The sequence below is a fragment of the Trachinotus anak genome, unplaced genomic scaffold (assembly GCF_046630095.1).
Source record: "Trachinotus anak isolate AG129_WGS33_773 ecotype Australia unplaced genomic scaffold, CSIRO_AGI_Tana_v1 ptg000016l, whole genome shotgun sequence".
Classification (NCBI taxonomy): domain Eukaryota; kingdom Metazoa; phylum Chordata; class Actinopteri; order Carangiformes; family Carangidae; genus Trachinotus; species Trachinotus anak.
This window is the reverse complement of record NW_027273867.1, coordinates 7,856,923-7,877,304: the sequence shown is the minus strand read 5'-3', so window position 1 is coordinate 7,877,304 and position 20,382 is coordinate 7,856,923. Positions and strand designations below refer to the sequence as shown.

General features: G+C 38.2%; 3 protein-coding genes across 6 annotated transcripts in view; all 3 read left to right on the top strand.

Annotated features, from left to right (window-relative positions):
• LOC139634442 (uncharacterized) overlaps positions 1 to 6,155 on the top strand; it is a 34,039-nt gene extending 27,884 nt beyond the window's left edge. Inside the window, exons 4-10 of one of the 4 annotated variants that reach the window (XM_071500897.1) lie at positions 15 to 394; positions 509 to 638; positions 1,222 to 4,116; positions 4,258 to 4,283; positions 4,378 to 4,492; positions 4,623 to 4,796; positions 4,990 to 6,155. In XM_071500897.1, coding sequence (XP_071356998.1) covers positions 15 to 394; positions 509 to 638; positions 1,222 to 1,235 — 524 coding nt within the window. In that variant the 3' untranslated portion in view covers positions 1,236 to 4,116; positions 4,258 to 4,283; positions 4,378 to 4,492; positions 4,623 to 4,796; positions 4,990 to 6,155. The other 3 variants (XM_071500894.1, XM_071500895.1, XM_071500896.1) reach the window with 3 other exon arrangements.
• A 4,207-nt stretch (positions 6,156 to 10,362) lies between these two features.
• Positions 10,363 to 13,119, top strand: LOC139634038 (uncharacterized). Its single transcript, XM_071500263.1, has 5 exons — positions 10,363 to 10,478; positions 10,620 to 10,645; positions 10,740 to 10,854; positions 10,982 to 11,155; positions 11,349 to 13,119. Exons 1-5 carry the CDS (start codon positions 10,476 to 10,478, stop codon positions 11,685 to 11,687), a joined length of 657 nt encoding a protein of 218 aa, XP_071356364.1. The 5' UTR covers positions 10,363 to 10,475; the 3' UTR covers positions 11,688 to 13,119.
• A 4,024-nt stretch (positions 13,120 to 17,143) lies between these two features.
• LOC139634037 (uncharacterized) lies at positions 17,144 to 19,404 on the top strand. The gene is made up of 5 exons (XM_071500262.1): positions 17,144 to 17,217; positions 17,340 to 17,353; positions 17,468 to 17,582; positions 17,681 to 17,854; positions 18,531 to 19,404. The coding sequence occupies exons 1-5, from the start codon at positions 17,215 to 17,217 to the stop codon at positions 19,173 to 19,175; spliced, it is 951 nt and encodes a 316-aa protein (XP_071356363.1). The 5' UTR covers positions 17,144 to 17,214; the 3' UTR covers positions 19,176 to 19,404.
• Positions 19,405 to 20,382: the final 978 nt, after the last annotated feature.

Genomic DNA, 20,382 nt, shown 5'->3' with positions numbered 1-20,382 from the left:
GGCATGTGTTTCAGGTCCAGAATACCTGGCATGGGTGTCAGATCATGTTTCCAAGTGGAAACACATGAGAATAACCTTAAAGAATCCAGCTAGTGCCACGATCATAGTCGGAGACCTGGAGGACACCATTTACAAAGAGAGAAAGGATGAGGTGAACGGGTGGGGAAAATTCTACCTCCCCAAGACAGTGAAGATGCAGGTTGTAGGTGTAGCAGAGGGCACCTCATGCCCGTGTGACCAGCTCGTTCTGATGACCTGTGAGGACAAAAAGGTGTATGCCTACGATGGAGAGGAGCTGCATCTGGTGGCTTCAAGCCTGAATCAGCTGTGGGACGAGGGAATGGAGTATCCAGCATCCAAGAGCTATTACAACGGGGAGGCCTTCAAAGATATGGTGAGAAGTTAGAGTCATTTGCTGGGAACAAGCAGGGTTTATGATTCTTTATCCTGATGACTGAGCACCTGTGGGCGTTGACAACAGTGTTCTTCTATCATTTGTTGCGTGTAGACAAAGGAGGACTGGGCAGAAGTGAGGAAAGGTCCTGTGGGGAGGAGGTTGGACGAAGAGCATCATAAACTGGTGACATCAAAAAAGTCCAGATTCCTGGAGAATCTCAGAATCGCCAGACAGCGTGCAGGTGGGTGTTTTTATCTTTGGTGCAGGGATAAAACTAAGGTGGTAATTCTCAAAAAAAAGATCTTTAAAAAGCTTACACTGATTTGAAACTTTGAGTGAAGCTTTGTAAAGGCAAGATGAATTTTTTATATGCAGTGTATGTATGCGGATCTTAATAACCTGTTGAGTAACTCAGGTGCCTCTTTCAGGTGTGTCTTGTGCAGAGTAATTTATCATTCACTCAGATGTACTTGAAAAAGTGAGGGAGCGGGACATCGAGCTTCCATCTGTTCACTTTCTCCGGAACAACCTAATACAGTTGAGTTGGTGCAATGGTTGTGTGTTATGTCATGTGACAGTGAAACAACACAGTTGCTGTTGCTGAAGTTGAGAGCCTGATTGTCTTTATGGCTTCACAGAACCTGTCTCACAAAACAAGTCCAGTTTACTCAGACTCTCCTTGAAGTATGAGTTCATGCATGTGAAGAGGAGGGGTTTGTAACATCCAGTCAAAGGCTGCATTCTGTATTGAGCATTATTAATTTTCTCTCTCTCCCTCTTTCTCTCTCTCTCTCTTTCTCTCTCTGTTGCTGTCCTCTATACAGGAGTCATCAAATGACGATTATTGGATTCTCTTTTGTTAATATGAATTGTAAAAAGAGACACTATGACCACTTAGGAAAGTGTCAGGGACACTACATGTCTTGGCTACCACCTCAGAGAGGAGCCACTGGACCTGGGTTGTGATAATTCCACATGATCTTTGGGCAGGAAATAACTGAGTCAAAGGGTGAGTTAATGGCTGGAGCCATTGTAAAGTTGCCATAGAGGCTCTTTGGTGCCTTTGCTGAAGCTCAGAGCCTGATGAACTTGCTTAAAAATGTTTGCAGCATTCGCTGCTTGGATCTCCTATAATAAAAGAAATGAAGCTTAGATATTTATGTATGATAGAAAGGGAGATGCAGACAAACTTTTTATGGATTTTGGTGTGTTTGTGTGTGTGTGTGTGTGTGTGTTCCTTCCAAAAACATTTTTCATCAATCGAGTGGATGTTACTTGATTCAATTTCTTTACCGTCAATAAAGAGCTTGGCTTCATCTTTATTATACTTAATATTTCCTGCAAATATGATGAAATTTGGTGACGATTTGTTCAGGTGCAACCACTAGAAGCCCTTATTAATAAGGGTTTAGAAATGTTTGTTAGAAACAACAAGAATTTGGTTCAAGAACTGATCCTTGGGGTACTCCGCATGATCATACAGCTCTCTTGGACTTGTAACTTCTCTCTCTATGTAACTTCAAGAATAATATAAAATGATTTACACTGTTGAAAACTTCAGAAAGGTCCAGAAAAATTCCTATAGCATACTCATTATTGTCATTGTTGATTAAAATGTTATATAGTTTTTTTGGTGGTACTTGGAATCCATGTGATCAGTTTGGCCAGGCGGCCAGCGCTGAGAGTCCAGGTTGTTCCAAACTTCTTCCATTTAAGAATGATGGAGGTCACTGTGCTCTTGCAAACCTTCAATACAACAAAAATATTTTTGTAGGCTTCCCCATATCACCTGAGCTAAATCTCCAGTGTCAGGGCAAAGGGTCTGAATACTTATGTCACTGTGATATTTCAGTTTTTCATTTTTAATAAATTTTCAAAAATTTCAAAAATGCTGTTTTAACTTTGTCATTATGGGTGTTGGGTGTAAATTAATGAGGAAAAAAGGCACTAAAATTCACTGATCAGCTTGAGTAACTGAAATTAGTTCACATGGAAAACCCCCAGTAATAGCAAACAAACTTAAGGAAATAAGGAGCTTAATTTTGCAGCCACACCTACATGACTGAAACAGTCAGTTCCCAGAATAGAAAACACATCAGTGAGAAAATATGTGGTTTGATGTGGCAAAGGTTTGAAATATTAAGTCAAATAAAGTAGAATTACACAATTATACAATTAGTTGTGCAGCAATAATACACAAGATCAAAAACACACAAGGCTATTAAATATGATAATAAAATACAATAAAGTAAATAGACTTAGAAGTAAAGAAATTTTTAATTGTGTCGCTCAGTGTGTGCATGTGTGTTGTTGTTAATTCTCATTTAACATTATGAAAAAGCACAACTTAATACCTATAGTTAAATGAGTTGTTGCTGCATGACCTGTGATTTTCTTTTCTCCTTTCACTTTAGTTCAGTGACATTTTTGCAGCTTTTCAGCCACATCATGACTTTTTACGCCACACCCAGAAATACAGATAACTTATTACACAAAAGAAAAATCTAGCTATTAAAGATATATTTTGTTTTAATGTTAAAGTCTTATTGTACAACCTTGTTTCCAAAAAACTTGGGACACTTTGTAAAATGTAAATAATACAGAAGGCAATGATGTGTAAATCATGTAAACTCATATTTAATTGAAAATAGAACAAAGACAACATATCAAATGTCAAAACTGTTTTATGAAAAATATATACTCAATTTGAATTTGATGCCAGCAACACATCAACAGGAAATGAAAGGGGCAATAAAAGCCTGGAAAAGTTGTGTAATGCTAAAAAAACTAAACAAAACAAAACAAAAAACACCTGGTTGAAGATGGTGAAGATGGGGAGAGGTTCACCACTCTGTGAAAGACTGTGTGGGCAAATAGTGCAACAATTTAAGAATAATGTTCTTCAACGTAAAATTGAAAAGAATTTGGGAATTTCAGCATCTACGGTTTATAATATCATTAAAAGATTCAGAGAATTAGGAGAAATCTCTGTGTGCAAGGGACAAGGCTGAAAACCAGTCATGGATGGCTGTGATCTTCAGGTCCTCAGGCGACACTGCATTAAAAACAGATATGATTCTATAGTGGAAATCACTGCATGGGCTCAGGAACACTTCTGAAAACCACTGTCTGTGAACACAGTTTGTTCCTTCATCCACAAATGCAGGTTGAAACTCTACCATGCAAAGAAGAAACCATATCTAAACATGATCCAGAAACGTTGCTGACTTCTCTGGGCCTGAGCTCATTTAAGATGGTCTGAGGTGAAATGGAAACTGTCCTGTGGTCTCAAAATTTAGAATTCTTTTAGCTTGCACATCTGGGAAGGCTCCATTAATGCTGAATGGTATATACAGGTTTTGGAGCAACATATGCTGCCATCCACACAACGCCTTTTTCAGAGAAGGCGTCAGGAGTTTAACATCTGACGTGTGTCTGTGTGTTTTCACTGCCACTCCTTGTGCATTTACACACTCACGGAGATGTGCTGTTCTTTTCAGCTGTGAGGAAACTAGTTCTATAGCATTCCTGTAGAACAATAAATCTCATATCATCACCATTGTTTGTGGTTTCACTCAGTGTTTACTGTTCACTGTAATATTCATATCTAATAAAGGTGAATCATATTGTATATGTTTGGTTTTACGTCACAACAATGTTGAGGGAGGGACTTATCTTCTCTCTCTGTCTGAGTTTCATTTCTTCAGAACTTTCAGATGGTGAGTAGCTACTTTTGAGTGTCTTCCTTTGTCAATATGTTATATTACAATAATTAAATTATACTCTGTTAATTTAATTGATGTTGTCAGTGAAATGTGTAATTGTTGTAATGTGTCCTGTGTTTCCTCCAATTACATCAGGCTCGCAGAGGAAAAAAACAAAAAGGGTGAGTCAGCTGATTTACTGAATCACGATACAGGTGCATTCTGCCTCAATTGTCTGATGATTATTTTTTACAAAACTATTGTTTATTTTTTTAGGAAAGTAAATCTACAACGTAAAAAGCTTTTCACAAGGAATGCTCTCATGATCATTGAAGAAATGTTGAAACTGAGTGAACAGACTGAAGAAGATACTACAATATTAGTGGATGAGGTATGTCTGATGGGGACAAAGTTTCTGTTTTTGGACATAATGTAATGTCAGTGTATTTTGGAAAACATAATTCCTCTCATACAACAAAAGTCATATCTCTTTGTGTGTGACCTGTATTTTCACTTTACAGATTCTTCACAGCATCTTCTTTTTGGGAGTGATCAATAGTCCACGATGTTCCCCAAAAGATATTGTGAGAGATAAAAAGAAACTGAAAGAATTGAAAACTCTCTTCCCAAACCCTTTTAAATTCTACTCCTCTCAACTACCCAAGAGGAGTCCAATTTCATTTCTGCTAGACATGGTAAGATGATAGTTTGTCAAAAGATAATACAGTTTGTAAAATTGCATGGAGTTGCTACCGCACTTAAACCTGCACAGATATTACAGTTTATGATTAATGTACCTCAGTGAATTTCACAAACACAAAGCATGACCCAATAATACCGTATTTGTGGGGAAAACAGCAGTTTTATAATATTTGTTATTGTTTCCAGATTGTTCACCTGATTGGACAAGAGAATGAAGACAAAATAATACAAATGCTGCGAGACTTCATCAGTAAATTGTCCAGGGGTAAAGAAGGAAAGCCTCTGATCTCATTCGCCATCGGCATCTCTCAAAAGAACAAGAGCCCAGATGCAGTCAGATACTATGGAGTCTCCATGTCCACTTCTGGCCGTATTCAAGGGAAGATCATGGTCGCTGCCTCCTGTTTAAGTGCCTGGGACAGTCGAGTAGCTGATGCAATAATGACCTACATTCCAGATAAGAGCAAGAAACCATACTTTGATGGAACAATCAAACTTCCACAGAGTGTTAGGTGTGAGGTGTTTAGCCTTAGCAGAATGACTAAAATGCCTCCTTGTATAACATGTGGGAATTTATTTGGTTTACAAACAATCATGAATGAAAGAAGCAAGGGGGCTCATGGCCACTGTGCTGAAGCTGAGAGCCTGAGCAACTTGTTCAAAAACGAGGATGAAGTTAAAATGCAAGCACAGCCAGCATCTGAGACGTGTACAGATGAGAACAGGCAGAGGGCTAAAGATTATGTTTTGAAACATCTAAAGAATTTCCTGAAGACAGTGAATTTTAGATGGGATAATACTTTTTATATGCCAGATTTTTACTTTGAAAAATCTGGAGTTATTGATTATTAAAAAACTGTACATTTAAAAAAAAAATGATTTCACGGTAACCCTCACTTCTCGGAATTCATGTGATCTGAGCTGTCAATATTTTGTACTTTATGACAGCAAACAGCTGATGTTCCAGTGACTTGTGATGTGCAAAGCCAAATGTGCCTCAAAAGTTTGACTTAAACATCTATTCACAATAAAATTGCTGTGAAGTAAACTCAGTTTCATTGTTTTGATTTCATCACCTGCAGCCTCATCTAAAGAGGTGATCTCTTGTTGGTATATTTACCTGTTTGTGTCCTCATTCAAGTGGATGTTACTCTGTCAATTTCTTTACCCTCAATTAAGTTATTGAGTTACAGGGGTTGGACAATGAAACTGAAACGCCTGGTTTTAGACCACAATAATTCATTAGTATGGTGTAGGGCCTCCTTTTGCGGCCAATACAGCATCAATTCGTCTTGGGAATGACAGATACAAGTCCTGCACAGTGGCCAGAGGGATTTTGAGCCATTCTTCCTGCAGAATAGTGGCCAGGTCACTACGTGATGCTGGTGGAGGAAAACGTTTCCTGACTCGCTCCTCCAAAACACCCCAAAGTGGCACCGTCTTCAGGATACAATGTTTGAACCATTGGGTGCACATGGTCCTCCAGAATGGTTCGGTAGTCCTTGGCAGTGACGCGCCCATCTAGCACAAGTATTGGGCCAAGGGAATGCCATGATATTGCAGCCCAAACCATCACTGATCCACCCCCATGCTTCACTCTGGGCATGCAACAGTCTGGGTGGTACGCTTCTTTGGGGCTTCTCCACACCGTAACTCTCCCGGATGTGGGAAAGACAGTAAAGGTGGACTCATCAGAGAACAATACATGTTTCACATCCCAAGATTTGCGCTGCTGGCACCATTGAAACCGACGTTTGGCATTGGCACGAGTGACCAAAGGTTTGGCCATAGCAGCCTGGCCGTGTATATTGACTCTGTGGAGCTCCCGACGGACAGTTTTGGTGGAAACAGGAGAGTTGAGGTGCACATTTAATTCTGCAGTGAGTTGAGCAGCTGTGGTTTTATGTTTTTTTGGATACAATCCGGGTTATCACCCGGACATCCCTTTCAGACAGCTTCCTCTTGCGTCCACAGTTACTCCTGTTGGATGTGGTTCGTCCTTCTTGGTGGTATGCTGACATTAACCTGGATACCGTGGCTTTTGATACATCACAAAGACTTGCTGTCTTGATGCGCCAGCAAGACATGCACCAACAATTTGTCCTCTTTTGAACTCTGATATGTCACCCATAATGTTGTGTGCATTGCAATATTTTGAGCAAAACTGTGCTATTACTTTGCTAATTGAACCTTCACACTCTGCTCTTATTGGTGCAATGTGCAATCAATGAAGACTGGCCACCAGGCTGGTCAAATTTAGCCATGAAACCTCCAACACTAAATTGGCAGGTGTTTCAGTTTCATTGTCCAACCACTGTATATCCTTGTTATACCTCTTCTTTCAAATATGATGAAATAAGTTTGTTTGATATTGATAATTATGAACCACTTGGAATGGACGAGAAGACCAAGGTTTGCCTCATCAGTAAAGGGTTTTGAAATGTTTGTGGGAAACAACAAGATGTGTGTCATCTGCAAATAAAGTAGGGAATATAGTGTTTGACACAGCAGCAAGATCATTCATATGAATAAGAAATAGTGATGGTTCAAGACCTGATCGTTGGGGTACTCCAAATGATAATACAGTTCTGCGGGACTTGTAGCAAAGATATTGCTCTCTGTTGGTATGATAATATTTTAACCAGCTGAAAACTTATCCTTGGAATCCATATTCTCATTATTGATTAAAATGTTATATAGTTTTTTTGGGGTCACTTGGTCTATGTGATCAGAGCAAAACCCCCGACTGCTCAGTTTGGCCAGCTGTAAAAGTCCAGGTTGTTCCAAATTTCTTCCATTTATGAATGATGGAGGTCACTGTGCTCTTGCGAACCCTCAATACTGCAAAAATATTTTTGTAGATAATGGTGTATTCCTGGATAAGAACATGTTTTTAAAAAATGTAATAGAAGAGAATTAGAATATAATGGTGTCCACTGGAGGAGGCTTTGACTAAAAAAATAGACATGCCCGGGTATGGCGAGGCATGTCAATGTGCCTGAACATAAAAAATCGTGTGAACAACGCACAGGTGGATGTACCCGTTTCAGTAGAATATTTTCAGCACCAGTTTCGAGAGATAAGGAGTTGTTCCCCCAGCCCAGCCTGTTCTAGTGCTGATATGGGCGGGGGAATGACTCGGCACTTTTTGGAATATGAAATAAGATGCCACGTATCAGATTTTTAGATCAACTTCTGTTGTTCTCAGGCTTTGTTGTCGACAATAAATCTCAGCTGCACCGAACTCTGCCTCCCAGTGATTTTTGAAGACTTTGAAGATTTTTGAACAACTGATAAGACTCAAGACTTAGAATCTGGTCCATGACTGGGGCGTCCGTCCCACATCACTCAGAATAGAAAACACATCAGTGAGCAAATATGTGGTTTGATGTGGCAAAGGTTACAAATATCAAGTCAAGTAAAGTAGAATTTCACAATTATACAATTATACAATTAGTTGTGCAGCAATAATACACAAGATCAAAAACACACAAGGCTATTAAATACAATAATACAATATCATAAAGTAAATAAATTCAATTTAAAGTAAATTTTCATTTAACATACTGAAAAAGCACGACCTAATACCTGTAGTTAAATGAGTTGTTGCTGCATGACCTGTGATTTTCTTTTCTCCGTTCATTTTACTTCAGTGACATTTTTTCTGCTTTTCAGCCACATCATGACTTTTTACACCACACCCAGAAATACAGATACCTTGTTACACAAGAGAAAAATCATTGTCTAGCTATTAAAGCTACAAGCCTGTTTCCAAAAAAGTTGTGACAGTGGCAACAAAAGACTGGAAAAGTTGTATAATGCTAAAAAAAAACCAAAAAAAAAACCCCAAAAAAAACCACCTGGTTGAATATCTCACAACTAATTAGGTTAATTTGCAAAAGGTCAGTAGATGATTGGGTATTAAAAGAGGCTCCAGAGAGGCAGAGTCTCTGTGCAGTGAAGATGGGGAGGGGTTTGTGTGGGCAAATGGTGCAACAATTGAAGAATAATGTTCAGTCAGTCAGTTCCCAGAATAGAAAACACATCAGTGAGCAAATATGTGGTTTGATGTGGCAAAGGTTTGAAATATTAAGTCAAATAAAGTAGAATTACACAATTATACAATTAGTTGTGCAGCAATAATACACAAGATCAAAAACACACAAGGCTATTAAATATGATAATAAAATATAATAAAGTAAATAGATTTAGAAGTAAGGAAATTTTGAATTGTGTAGCTCAGTGTGTGCATGTGTGTTGTTGTTAATTCTCATTTAACATTATGAAAAAGCACAACTTAATACCTATAGTTAAATGAGTTGTTGCTGCATGACCTGTGATTTTCTTTTCTCCTTTCACTTTAGTTCAGTGACATTTTTGTGGCTTTTCAGCCACATCATGACTTTTTACACCACACCCAGAAATACAGATACCTTGTTACACAAGAGAAAAATCATTGTCTAGCTATTAAATACATATTTTGTATTAATGTTAAAGTCTTATTGTACAACCTTGTTTCCAAAAAACTTGGGACACTTTGTAAAATGTAAATAATACAGAAGGCAATGATGTGTAAATCATGTAAACTCATATTTAATTGAAAATAGAACAAAGACAACATATCAAATGTCAAAACTGTTTTATGAAAAATATATACTCAATTTGAATTTGATGCCAGCAACACATCAACAGGAAATGAAAGGGGCAATAAAAGCCTGGAAAAGTTGTGTAATGCTAAAAAAACTAAACAAAACAAAACAAAAAACACCTGGTTGAAGATGGTGAAGATGGGGAGAGGTTCACCACTCTGTGAAAGACTGTGTGGGCAAATAGTGCAACAATTTAAGAATAATGTTCTTCAACGTAAAATTGAAAAGAATTTGGGAATTTCAGCATCTACGGTTTATAATATCATTAAAAGATTCAGAGAATTAGGAGAAATCTCTGTGTGCAAGGGACAAGGCTGAAAACCAGTCATGGATGGCCGTGATCTTCAGGTCCTCAGGTGACATTGCATTAAAAACAGATATGATTCTATAGTGGAAATCACTGCATGGGCTCAGGAACACTTCTGAAAACCACTGTCTGTGAACACAGTTTGTTCCTTCATCCACAAATGCAGGTTGAAACTCTACCATGCAAAGAAGAAACCATATCTAAACATGATCCAGAAACGTTGCTGACTTCTCTGGGCCTGAGCTCATTTAAGATGGTCTGAGGTGAAATGGAAACTGTCCTGTGGTCTCAAAATTTAGAATTCTTTTAGCTTGCACATCTGGGAAGGCTCCATTAATGCTGAATGGTATATACAGGTTTTGGAGCAACATATGCTGCCATCCACACAACGCCTTTTTCAGAGAAGGCGTCAGGAGTTTAACATCTGACGTGTGTCTGTGTGTTTTCACTGCCACTCCTTGTGCATTTACACACTCACGGAGATGTGCTGTTCTTTTCAGCTGTGAGGAAACTAGTTCTATAGCATTCCTGTAGAACAATAAATCTCATATCATCACCATTGTTTGTGGTTTCACTCAGTGTTTACTGTTCACTGTAATATTCATATCTAATAAAGGTGAATCATATTGTATATGTTTGGTTTTACGTCACAACAATGTTGAGGGAGGGACTTATCTTCTCTCTCTGTCTGAGTTTCATTTCTTCAGAACTTTCAGATGGTGAGTAGCTACTTTTGAGTGTCTTCCTTTGTCAATATGTTATATTACAATAATTAAATTATACTCTGTTAATTTAATTGATGTTGTCAGTGAAATGTGTAATTGTTGTAATGTGTCCTGTGTTTCCTCCAATTACATCAGGCTCGCAGAGGAAAAAAACAAAAAGGGTGAGTCAGCTGATTTACTGAATCACGATACAGGTGCATTCTGCCTCAATTGTCTGATGATTATTTTTTACAAAACTATTGTTTATTTTTTTAGGAAAGTAAATCTACAACGTAAAAAGCTTTTCACAAGGAATGCTCTCATGATCATTGAAGAAATGTTGAAACTGAGTGAACAGACTGAAGAAGATACTACAATATTAGTGGATGAGGTATGTCTGATGGGGACAAAGTTTCTGTTTTTGGACATAATGTAATGTCAGTGTATTTTGGACATAATTCCTCTCATACAACAAAAGTCATATCTCTTTGTGTGTGACCTGTATTTTCACTTTACAGATTCTTCACAGCATCTTCTTTTTGGGAGTGATCAATAGTCCACGATGTTCCCCAGAAGATATTGTGAGAGATAAAAAGAAACTGAAAGAATTGAAAACTCTCTTCCCAAACCCTTTTAAATTCTACTCCTCTCAACTACCCAAGCGGAGTCCAATTTCATGTCTGCTAGACATGGTAAGATTATAGTTTGTCAAAAGATAATATAGTTTGTAAAATTGTATGGAGTTGCTACCGCACTTAAACCTGCACAGATATTACAGTTTATGATTAATGTACCTCAGTGAATTTCACAAACACAAAGCATGACCCAATAATACCGTATTTGTGGGGAAAACAGCAGTTTTATAATATTTGTTATTGTTTCCAGATTGTTCACCTGATTGGACAAGAGAATGAAGACAAAATAAGACAAATGCTGCGAGACTTCATCAGTAAATTGTCCAGGGGTAAAGAAGGAAAGCCTCTGATCTCATTCGCCATCGGCATCTCTCAAAAGAACAAGAGCCCAGATGCAGTCAGATACTATGGAGTCTCCATGTCCACTTCTGGCCGTATTCAAGGGAAGATCATGGTCGCTGCCTCCTGTTTAAGTGCCTGGGACAGTCGAGTAGCTGATGCAATAATGACCTACATTCCAGATAAGAGCAAGAAACCATACTTTGATGGAACAATCAAACTTCCACAGAGTGTTAGGTGTGAGGTGTGAGCAAATATGTGGTTTGATGTGGCAAAGGTTACAAATATCAAGTCAAGTAAAGTAGAATTTCACAATTATACAATTAGTTGTGCAGCAATAATACACAAGATCAAAAACACACAAGGCTATTAAATACAATAATACAATATCATAAAGTAAATAAATTCAATTTAAAGTAAATTTTCATTTAACATACTGAAAAAGCACGACCTAATACCTGTAGTTAAATGAGTTGTTGCTGCATGACCTGTGATTTTCTTTTCTCCGTTCATTTTACTTCAGTGACATTTTTTCTGCTTTTCAGCCACATCATGACTTTTTACACCACACCCAGAAATACAGATACCTTGTTACACAAGAGAAAAATCATTGTCTAGCTATTAAAGCTACAAGCCTGTTTCCAAAAAAGTTGTGACAGTGGCAACAAAAGACTGGAAAAGTTGTATAATGCTAAAAAACAAAACAAAAAACAAACAAACAAACAAACAAAAAAAAACCACCTGGTTGAATATCTCACAACTAATTAGGTTAATTTGCAAAAGGTCAGTAAATGATTGGGTATTAAAAGAGGCTCCAGAGAGGCAGAGTCTCTGTGCAGTGAAGATGGGGAGGGGTTTGTGTGGGCAAATGGTGCAACAATTGAAGAATAATGTTCCTCAACGTAAAATTGCAAAGAATTTGGGAATTTCAGCATCTACGGTTTATAATATCATTAAAAGATTCAGAGAATCATGTCTTTGGACATTATGTAATGTCACTGTATTTTGGACAACATAATTCCTCTCATACAACATAAAAAATCATATCTCTTTGTGTGTGACCTGTATTTTCACTGCCTCCTGTTTAAGTGCCTGGGACGTGTGTGTTGTGTGCAAGGCGTACAGCCTCAGCAATGGAGATGAAAAATCACCTTGCAAATCATGTGGGAATTTGTTTGGTTGGCAGACAGATGAAGGAAATGAGTGGGCCTATGGCCACTGTGCTGAAGCTGAGAGCCTGAGCAACTTGTTTAAAAATGATGAAGAGATTGAAAACCAAGCACGACCAGCATCTATACTGTGGACAGATGAGAACAGACAGGAAGCTAAAGATTGTATGATGGAACATCTTGAGAGTTTGCTGAAAGGAGTGAAATTTAAATGGGACAATAATTTCTACAGCCCACAAAAAGGATTACCTAGATATCGGTGTATTTTTTGTGCTGGATAAATAAGATTATGTTCTTCATGTTTAAATCAGTAAAATTATTTGATGCCAAATAAAATGTTGAGTGGTCTGAAAATAAGGCTGCACGACTCTTCATTGCTGTGGGATCGACACTAGGGGGCGTCATAGGATGGTTGTGTCAGTGTGGGGTCAATGTTGCAGCAGGAAGCGGCAGGAAGAAAGATTAATATCCGTCATAAAAATAAATAAAATAAAATAAAAATTCTCAATCAAATTCACTTAAATGTCTGACCTCGAAGGAAATGTGTGGGAGAAGATTAAAAATCAGTAAAGAGAGTAAATCACTGTGTGTGTTTGAACCTTGAGACCGACTGAGACCTCTAGTTTATCATCAATCACGTGATTATATGGCCATTTAAAAAAAGGACAACAGCCTGGATACGAAGCAGCGGCGGAAACTGTCGAGCGCAGCCGAAACACGGTCCGGAGCTTCGTGTCACTCCTCGCAGCGACTGGGAACCAGTTTACTCGATAACCGGGGATTGTTATGAGCGGCGTGTTCCGCCGTGGGTCCGTGAACCTCTCTCTGCTTCATAAAGGGCTCAGTGAAAACCTGCGGTAGGTGACGCCTCCAGAATAATGTCTCTGAATAATATCTCTGAATAATGTCTCTGAATAATGTCTCTGAATAATATCTCTGAATAATGTCTCTGAATAATATCTCTGAATAATGTCTCTGAATAATGTCTCTGAATAATATCTCTGAATAATGTCTCTGAATAATATCTCTGAATAATGTCTCTGAATAATGTCTCTGAATAATATCTCTGAATATCTCTGAAACAGCTGACGCAGTTAAGTAGTTCAGTGAACCCGTGTCGTTAACTGGATTTATAGAAGATACTCGTCAGTTTTTGCTCATTTGTTGTAGGCTCTGTTGATTATTTACGGTCATAATGTAAAAAAAAAAAACACTGTCACGGTGAACAGAGGTCTTTGTGACATTGGTGTTGGTTTCGTTTTCAAATATGAAGTTCGTCACTGTGCTTTCGTTTTTAAAGTAGCCTATCAGATAAATACTGACTACATTATGGTTACATGATACAAAACTCATGAAATAATGTTGAATTAAAGAGTTCTTTAATGCATATGTTAAAAATGTTATTTATCACTTTGTAATAAATTCTATTATTGTATTTAAGTAAGAGTTGGAAAATAACTGGCTACATTTTTTATTTTGAGTTGAGCAGTTTGAGTAAGTTAACGTTGATTAGGTAGGAGACAAATAATTAATACAATATATTTTGTTATCTTCTTTTCAAGAAGAATACTAGAACGACTCTTTATGCAATGCTTTTACATTCCTGCTTTATTGGCGTATTTGTACTTTTTCCATCACTGCTTTAATGACGTTTTTTTTTTTTAGGTGACAGAGAGCCAGGATGGCTGGAGTGAGGTACCTGCAAACACCATTTTCTGTTTGTTCAGAAAATGAACACATACGAAAAGATACACTTGACGGCATTTAGTGAACACAACACAGAACACAATCACTTACAGCCACGACACATAATAGAAGATTTTGAACCCAACAAGCTCAAAACTTTTTACCCCTTGCAATATCGAGCTGTGCCTATAATTTTACTATGACAGGGTGAGGTCTTTGAGATATCTCTTCTGAAGTCTCTGCCACCACCACTGTACAGTGGAAGTAAACAGAACTTTGTACGTAAAATACTAAAAACAAAACACTAAAAATAAGGAAAATTTCCACATCAAAGAAAAACTGACATTTATATGTTTGTGAAATTGACATAAAATGGACTCAGATAATCCACAACATAGCAGTCCTGTCCTTGGAAATAACAAACAGGCAAATATGTCATGAATAGCTTCGTTTGATCGTGACTTCAAAGATTTACTTTCCTTGTATAACTCGTGTGTGAATGGCTAAATTGATCCCAGTCACTATGTTTCCACCTGTAATATGTAGATATTTTGCCACGTTTCACCATGTTCATAACCTCCTTTCTTGTCTCTCTTTCAGTGTGGCCACTCAGCTTGTTATGCCTGATTTTCAGCAGTGCAACAGAGCAGAAGGTTGACTACACATCTTTCCTCTACACACCATGATAACCGTGTTGTTTAGTCCATCACATATTTATACATAGTTTTCGTCTTGTGTTGCAGGTGCAGATTACCTGTTATGGGTGTCAAACTTTGTGTCCACCCATAAACACAAGATGTTAAAATTAAAGAATCCAGGTGGTGCCTTATTGAAGGTAGCAGGGATCGAGGACACCATTTACAGAGGCAAACCTGATGAGGTGAACGGGTGGGGAAAGTTCTACCTCCCCAAGATGGTAAACATGCAGGTTGTAGGTGTAGTGGAGGGCTCCTCATGCACGTGTGACCAGCTCGTTCTGATGACCTGTGAGGACAAAAGGGTGTATGCCTACGATGGAGAGGAGCTGCATCTGGTGGCTTCAAGCCTGAATCAGTTGGGTGACAGGGGAATAGAGTATCCAGCTTCCAAGAGCTATTACAACGGGCAAGCTTTCCAAGATATGGTGAGAAGTTACAATCGTTTACACAGAAGAAGAGGTGCTAGGAGATTGGTTTTTTTTTTTTAATGTGATCTGTTGTTTCTAGACTGAGGAGGACTGGGAAGACGTGAAGATGGGCCCTGTGGGAAGGAGTTTGGAGAAAGAGCATCAAAAACTGGTGAAAGCTAATAAGTCCGCATTCTTGGCAAACCTCAAATGAACAGGACACACGTAGGTGGGTATTTGTCCTAATATGATATTGAATATTAAAGGTGAAATGTCATCATGGTTCCCAAACTACTTAAATTACTTAACCACTCACAAAGACTCAAACTAGCACAAGTAAATCGTATTAAAAGCCAGTTTCTGTCTGTATGGGGGGTCTTGACACCTCATGGAATAACTTGAGTGTAACTTTCAGTGTAAATTATTGTGTGTATGTATAAATTATCACAGTTGTCTACTATATGCTCTATAATCACTTGTTTTGTTTTATTTTGTTTTTACAGATTCTGGTGTTGCCCCCAAAGAAAGGACGAGCTTCAAAAGTCCTCAACGTTCATAATTTTAAAGGCAATCAACACAAACCATTATAATTGAAAAGAAAATCGCCCCATTCACAGCTCTGGCATGAAATGTTTACGACTGTTCCCCCTGAGACATCACATACAAAGTACTGATGTCAAAGCATGGCTGGATGCGTAATCTGATCTAGGAGTTTTCCATCCTAAATGTGCCATTTTATTTTATTAGGTGATAGAATCTGCAAAATCTAGCAGAAATTGACAAGGCTGTGATGCAGTTGTTGGATTTGTGGTCAACACAGGTGTAGCTTTAGCTGAGGATGGAGTCCAACATCAACACTAACACATTTCATGTAAGCTTGTCCCCACATGCACCAGGGAGAGGCAGTACACCCAGGCTATCACAGGACTAAACTTAGACAAACATAGTCATAAGCTTTTTTGTAATTTAGCTGATTGTGCATTTTTGTGGACTATGGGAGGGAGCCAGAGGACACTGACCACAAGAAGAGCAGGAAAACTCCACACGGAAAAGCCCTTAACCCCACCCTCATGAAAACCAAGAAAAAAACTGCTTCACAGATAATACTGGCTTTATCAGGTAGTAAAGTCTGAGTACCTGCTGTTCAGCAACTCGCCTGCTTTTTGGCTCATTTTGTGTCATCACTGAATTCTGCAGACATACAATATGTGATTAAAGTACACAATTAAGACCTGTTGGTGCTGTTGTCCTTTTCTTGTTGTACAAAGCCTTTAATTTCATTCTACTCTACAGTTTAGTATCTGACCTTTGCTCCCTCATCACCACAGACTCCCATGAATCTGTAATAACAGCAGCGAAGACCTCCTACACTAGATAGTAATGAGCATGTAATGATTTGCCACTCAGTGAATTTATATTGATCATGTTGAGGTTGATACGTCTCCGGGATGTGGTTGTGTCTGATGGAGATTTTCTTATAGAATGAATGTATAATAGGATCAATAAAGGAGGCCTGTTATCACAAATGCTGGAGTGAGATTTAAGAATTTCATTTCCGCTTTACGTGGCTCATGGAATAACTTGAGTGTAACTATATATATATATATATATATATATGTGTGTGTATCGTTATCAGTCGTGTTACGAGCCTAAATGACTTTGAAGTTAAATAAATGCTTATCGCAGGTCAGGGTCCGGGGTGTAGTGCATGGCTGAATGTGGATTTACTGGAAACCACATGATGCAGCTGTTGAAGGAACTGCTTTATAAGGAGGGACTTCACTTTGCACTTTCTGTTTCAGTCTTACGCTGCAGCAATGGTGAGTAGCAGCTTTGTACCCATGTCCTTTCTGCCACTGATACTATAACCCCCAGTCCTTATTTCTGTTATCTGTGATGTATTTAATTGTTGTCATGTGTTTTTTCCCCCCGATGACCGAAGGAAGAGCAAAGGAGGTGAGTCCGCTGATTCTGCTGATCTGCATGTTATCAGTGGTGTTGTGTTTGTTTTTTTTTTTTTTGTTTGTTTTTTAACTCTTTAAAACTGCAACTTGTTCGTTATTATTTTAGAAGAGAAGAATTTCTGAAAACTCAAGAAGGTTTCAGAAGAAATGCCTTCAAGATTATCACCAAGATGGTTGATTGGTGCAACAGGACTCAAGGAAGTAAACACTTAGTGGATGAGGTACCTTAAATTGGGCGTTTTCTGTTTTTGAACACAGTCGTGTCCTATAATCTCGTTTGTAATTTCATAATAATAAATGAATGTGCTTTACTTAACAGATACTTCACAGCATCTTCTTCTTGGGAAAAATCAACAAGGTCCCCTACAGCCCAGAAAGTATTATTGATGACGAGGAGATGATAACAAACCTGCAGGAGAAATACCCTCAGCCTTTTGAGTGCTACTTAACTCAGCTTCCCAGACGGAGTCCGTTCTCCTGTGTTATGGACATGGTAAGTGTCAGGGTTCAAGCTATGGAGAGGATTAGAGAGGTCTGGACCCCCCCCCCCATTACGATTTGGACCCATCTAAAAGGGGTTAAAAAAAACAATGCTGGGGGGGTTGAAATATGTATATGTCATTCTTAACTGTAGCTGTAAATATAACGTAGCCTATTTTCAGTATCCAGTGGACCATACCATTTCTCAACCTTAATGTTATGCTGAATGGCTGCCCCACTCCCATCGGTGACCCCTGTGCTTAAGTCCAATGTGCTCCTGTGCACCTTTAAGCAGATTGAGAGACTATAGTGATAACAGCTCACAGTTATAATTGAAATTATCCCTGGAAAGGAATGCTGCTTGTGAGCTTTTACCACTAGAGGCAACTGAGAAAACACACAGTGTGTTTTTAAAAAAAAGGAAAATGAATTACCTGATTAGCACATTAAAATAACAAGGACAAGTATTAAGTAAACATGTCTACAACCAAAATGCAAAATATATGGTCTGTATTTCCCTGCAAATGCTACTATAAAATTTCAACCTTCATTTCAGGATCATTTAATGTAATTCATTCACAAAGGCTTTTAAAACGAAAGTGAAATGCCACCTGTTGTTGCATTATACAAGTAGATCAGTGAGTCACAGTTTGCAGGTGTAACATCTTTATATTTGTAACTGCTTCCAGGTAGTCAAGCAGGAAAAACAAGAGAATGAAAACCACATAAAGGAGAGCCTGACAAATCTCATCAACAGTCTGGAAGAGAATTTCCTGGTCTCCTCCACCATCTGTGTCTCTCAGAAATCCAACAATTCAGTCAGGTACTACGGAGTCTCCATGTCCACCACTGGTCCAAATGCTGGGAATATTGTGATAGCTGCCTCCTGTTTTAGTGCCTGGGATAATTACGTAGCTGATGCAGTGATGACCTACTATCCAGAGAAGGGCCAGAAGGGAAAGGAGCACAAGAAGAAATCATACTTCGATGGAACAATCAAACTTCCAGAGAGTGTTGTGTGCAAGGCGTACAGCCTCAGCAATGGAGATGAAATACCTCCTTGCAAATCATGTGGAAATTTGTTTGGTTTTCCAACGGATCAAAAAAAGGAGTGGCCCTATGGCCACTGTGCTGAAGCTGAGAGCCTGAGCAACCTGCTTAAAAATGAGCAAGAAGTTAAAAGGGAAACAAAACAAGGATCTGACACGTGCAAACCTGAGAACAGGAAGAAAGCTAGAGAGAGTGTCCTTGACAAACTTAGGGCTGTGCTAAGTACGATTCAGTTTAACAAATGGTCACAACAAAACGGTCAGTTCTACAACCCACAGAGTTAATTGTCTTGAAGAGGGAGGAATATTGAATTAAAATGGCCTTGGTCTTTAATAAAGTTGCCTAATATATCTGTTTTTAGTCAATAAAAGATACTCAGCTGCTAAACCACGGTGATGACTTTGCTGTAATCAGAGTCAATATAACATGCTTTATCTTCTCAAATTCTTAATGCTCCAGCTACATGTGATGTGCACTCCCTTGTACTCACTAACAGTGAAAATCATGTCAATAATTGTATGTAATTATTGACATGATTTTCCAAATTCCAACACAATAATTGTGTGTGTCAACATTTTGAATCAAACAAATGAATGATACAAAAATTGTGTTGATAAGGTTGATTTCAATAAAATCATACTTAACTAAAGTTGTTGATTTATGTAGATTTTAGTAGTAGCATTGCGGATGTATATGTGGGCGAGAACAAATATGAAGCATCATGAGACAGCAGCTTGGTAAGTGGAAGTTTTCACACATCCGCTCACAGGATGGCTAATAAAAAAAAGATGAAAAAAAACTTGATAAATAAAACAAACAGGTGTTTTCTTTGGCTATTACGATCCCTGCTCACGACCTCACTCATAAACATTTAAATTTGATGATTGTAAGATATCAAAATGAGAAAACAGTGTTTGCTGTATGCTATGGAGTATTCTGGTCTATACTGAAGCTGGAGCAAATAATCTTTGTCAGCACGCAAAAAATGTCTATACAACAGAATAACTTAAAGCTGCTTATGCATTTGAAACGTTTCATAGTGATTCATATTGTTTTTTTACTTCAGTGACACAGATCCACCACTAGATGGCATCGCATTCATTCAATCAACTCATTTCAATCAGAATCAGAAAGACTTTATTGATCTCCCAAGGGGAAATTAGGTAAGAGATCTCATGTTAGAACAACCCGGTAGTTCAGACTAAACTAGTATTAAACGTGTCAAAGTTATCACTTTTGGCTCAACTCATATACATAGAAAAAAGTAGGTCTTGGGCTTGACGACAGTTGGCTTTAATGAAGTGTTGGATTTTTGGATCCAGTTTTGTCATGATTGAGTTTGTCTGACCACAGCCAAAACAATCTGTATAAACTCAACTGTTTGTCATTTTGTTTCCACAGTTCCTCAGTGTTTTGAGTAAATTCAATTAAAGCCAGAAAGTGTATTCCCCCTACCTCTGAAGAGCCGTAAGTTCATGACAGATGAATGTG

Bases quoted from the DNA above. Each gene is read 5' to 3' on its own strand.
- LOC139634038 (XM_071500263.1), top strand. The intron at 10,646-10,739 runs GTGAGTCAGCTG...TTATTTTTTTAG, and splicing joins AGAGGAAAAAAACAAAAAGG to GAAAGTAAATCTACAACGTA. The intron at 11,156-11,348 runs GTAAGATTATAG...TATTGTTTCCAG, and splicing joins TTTCATGTCTGCTAGACATG to ATTGTTCACCTGATTGGACA.
- LOC139634037 (XM_071500262.1), top strand. The intron at 17,583-17,680 runs GTACCTTAAATT...TTTACTTAACAG, and splicing joins GTAAACACTTAGTGGATGAG to ATACTTCACAGCATCTTCTT. The intron at 17,855-18,530 runs GTAAGTGTCAGG...AACTGCTTCCAG, and splicing joins TCTCCTGTGTTATGGACATG to GTAGTCAAGCAGGAAAAACA.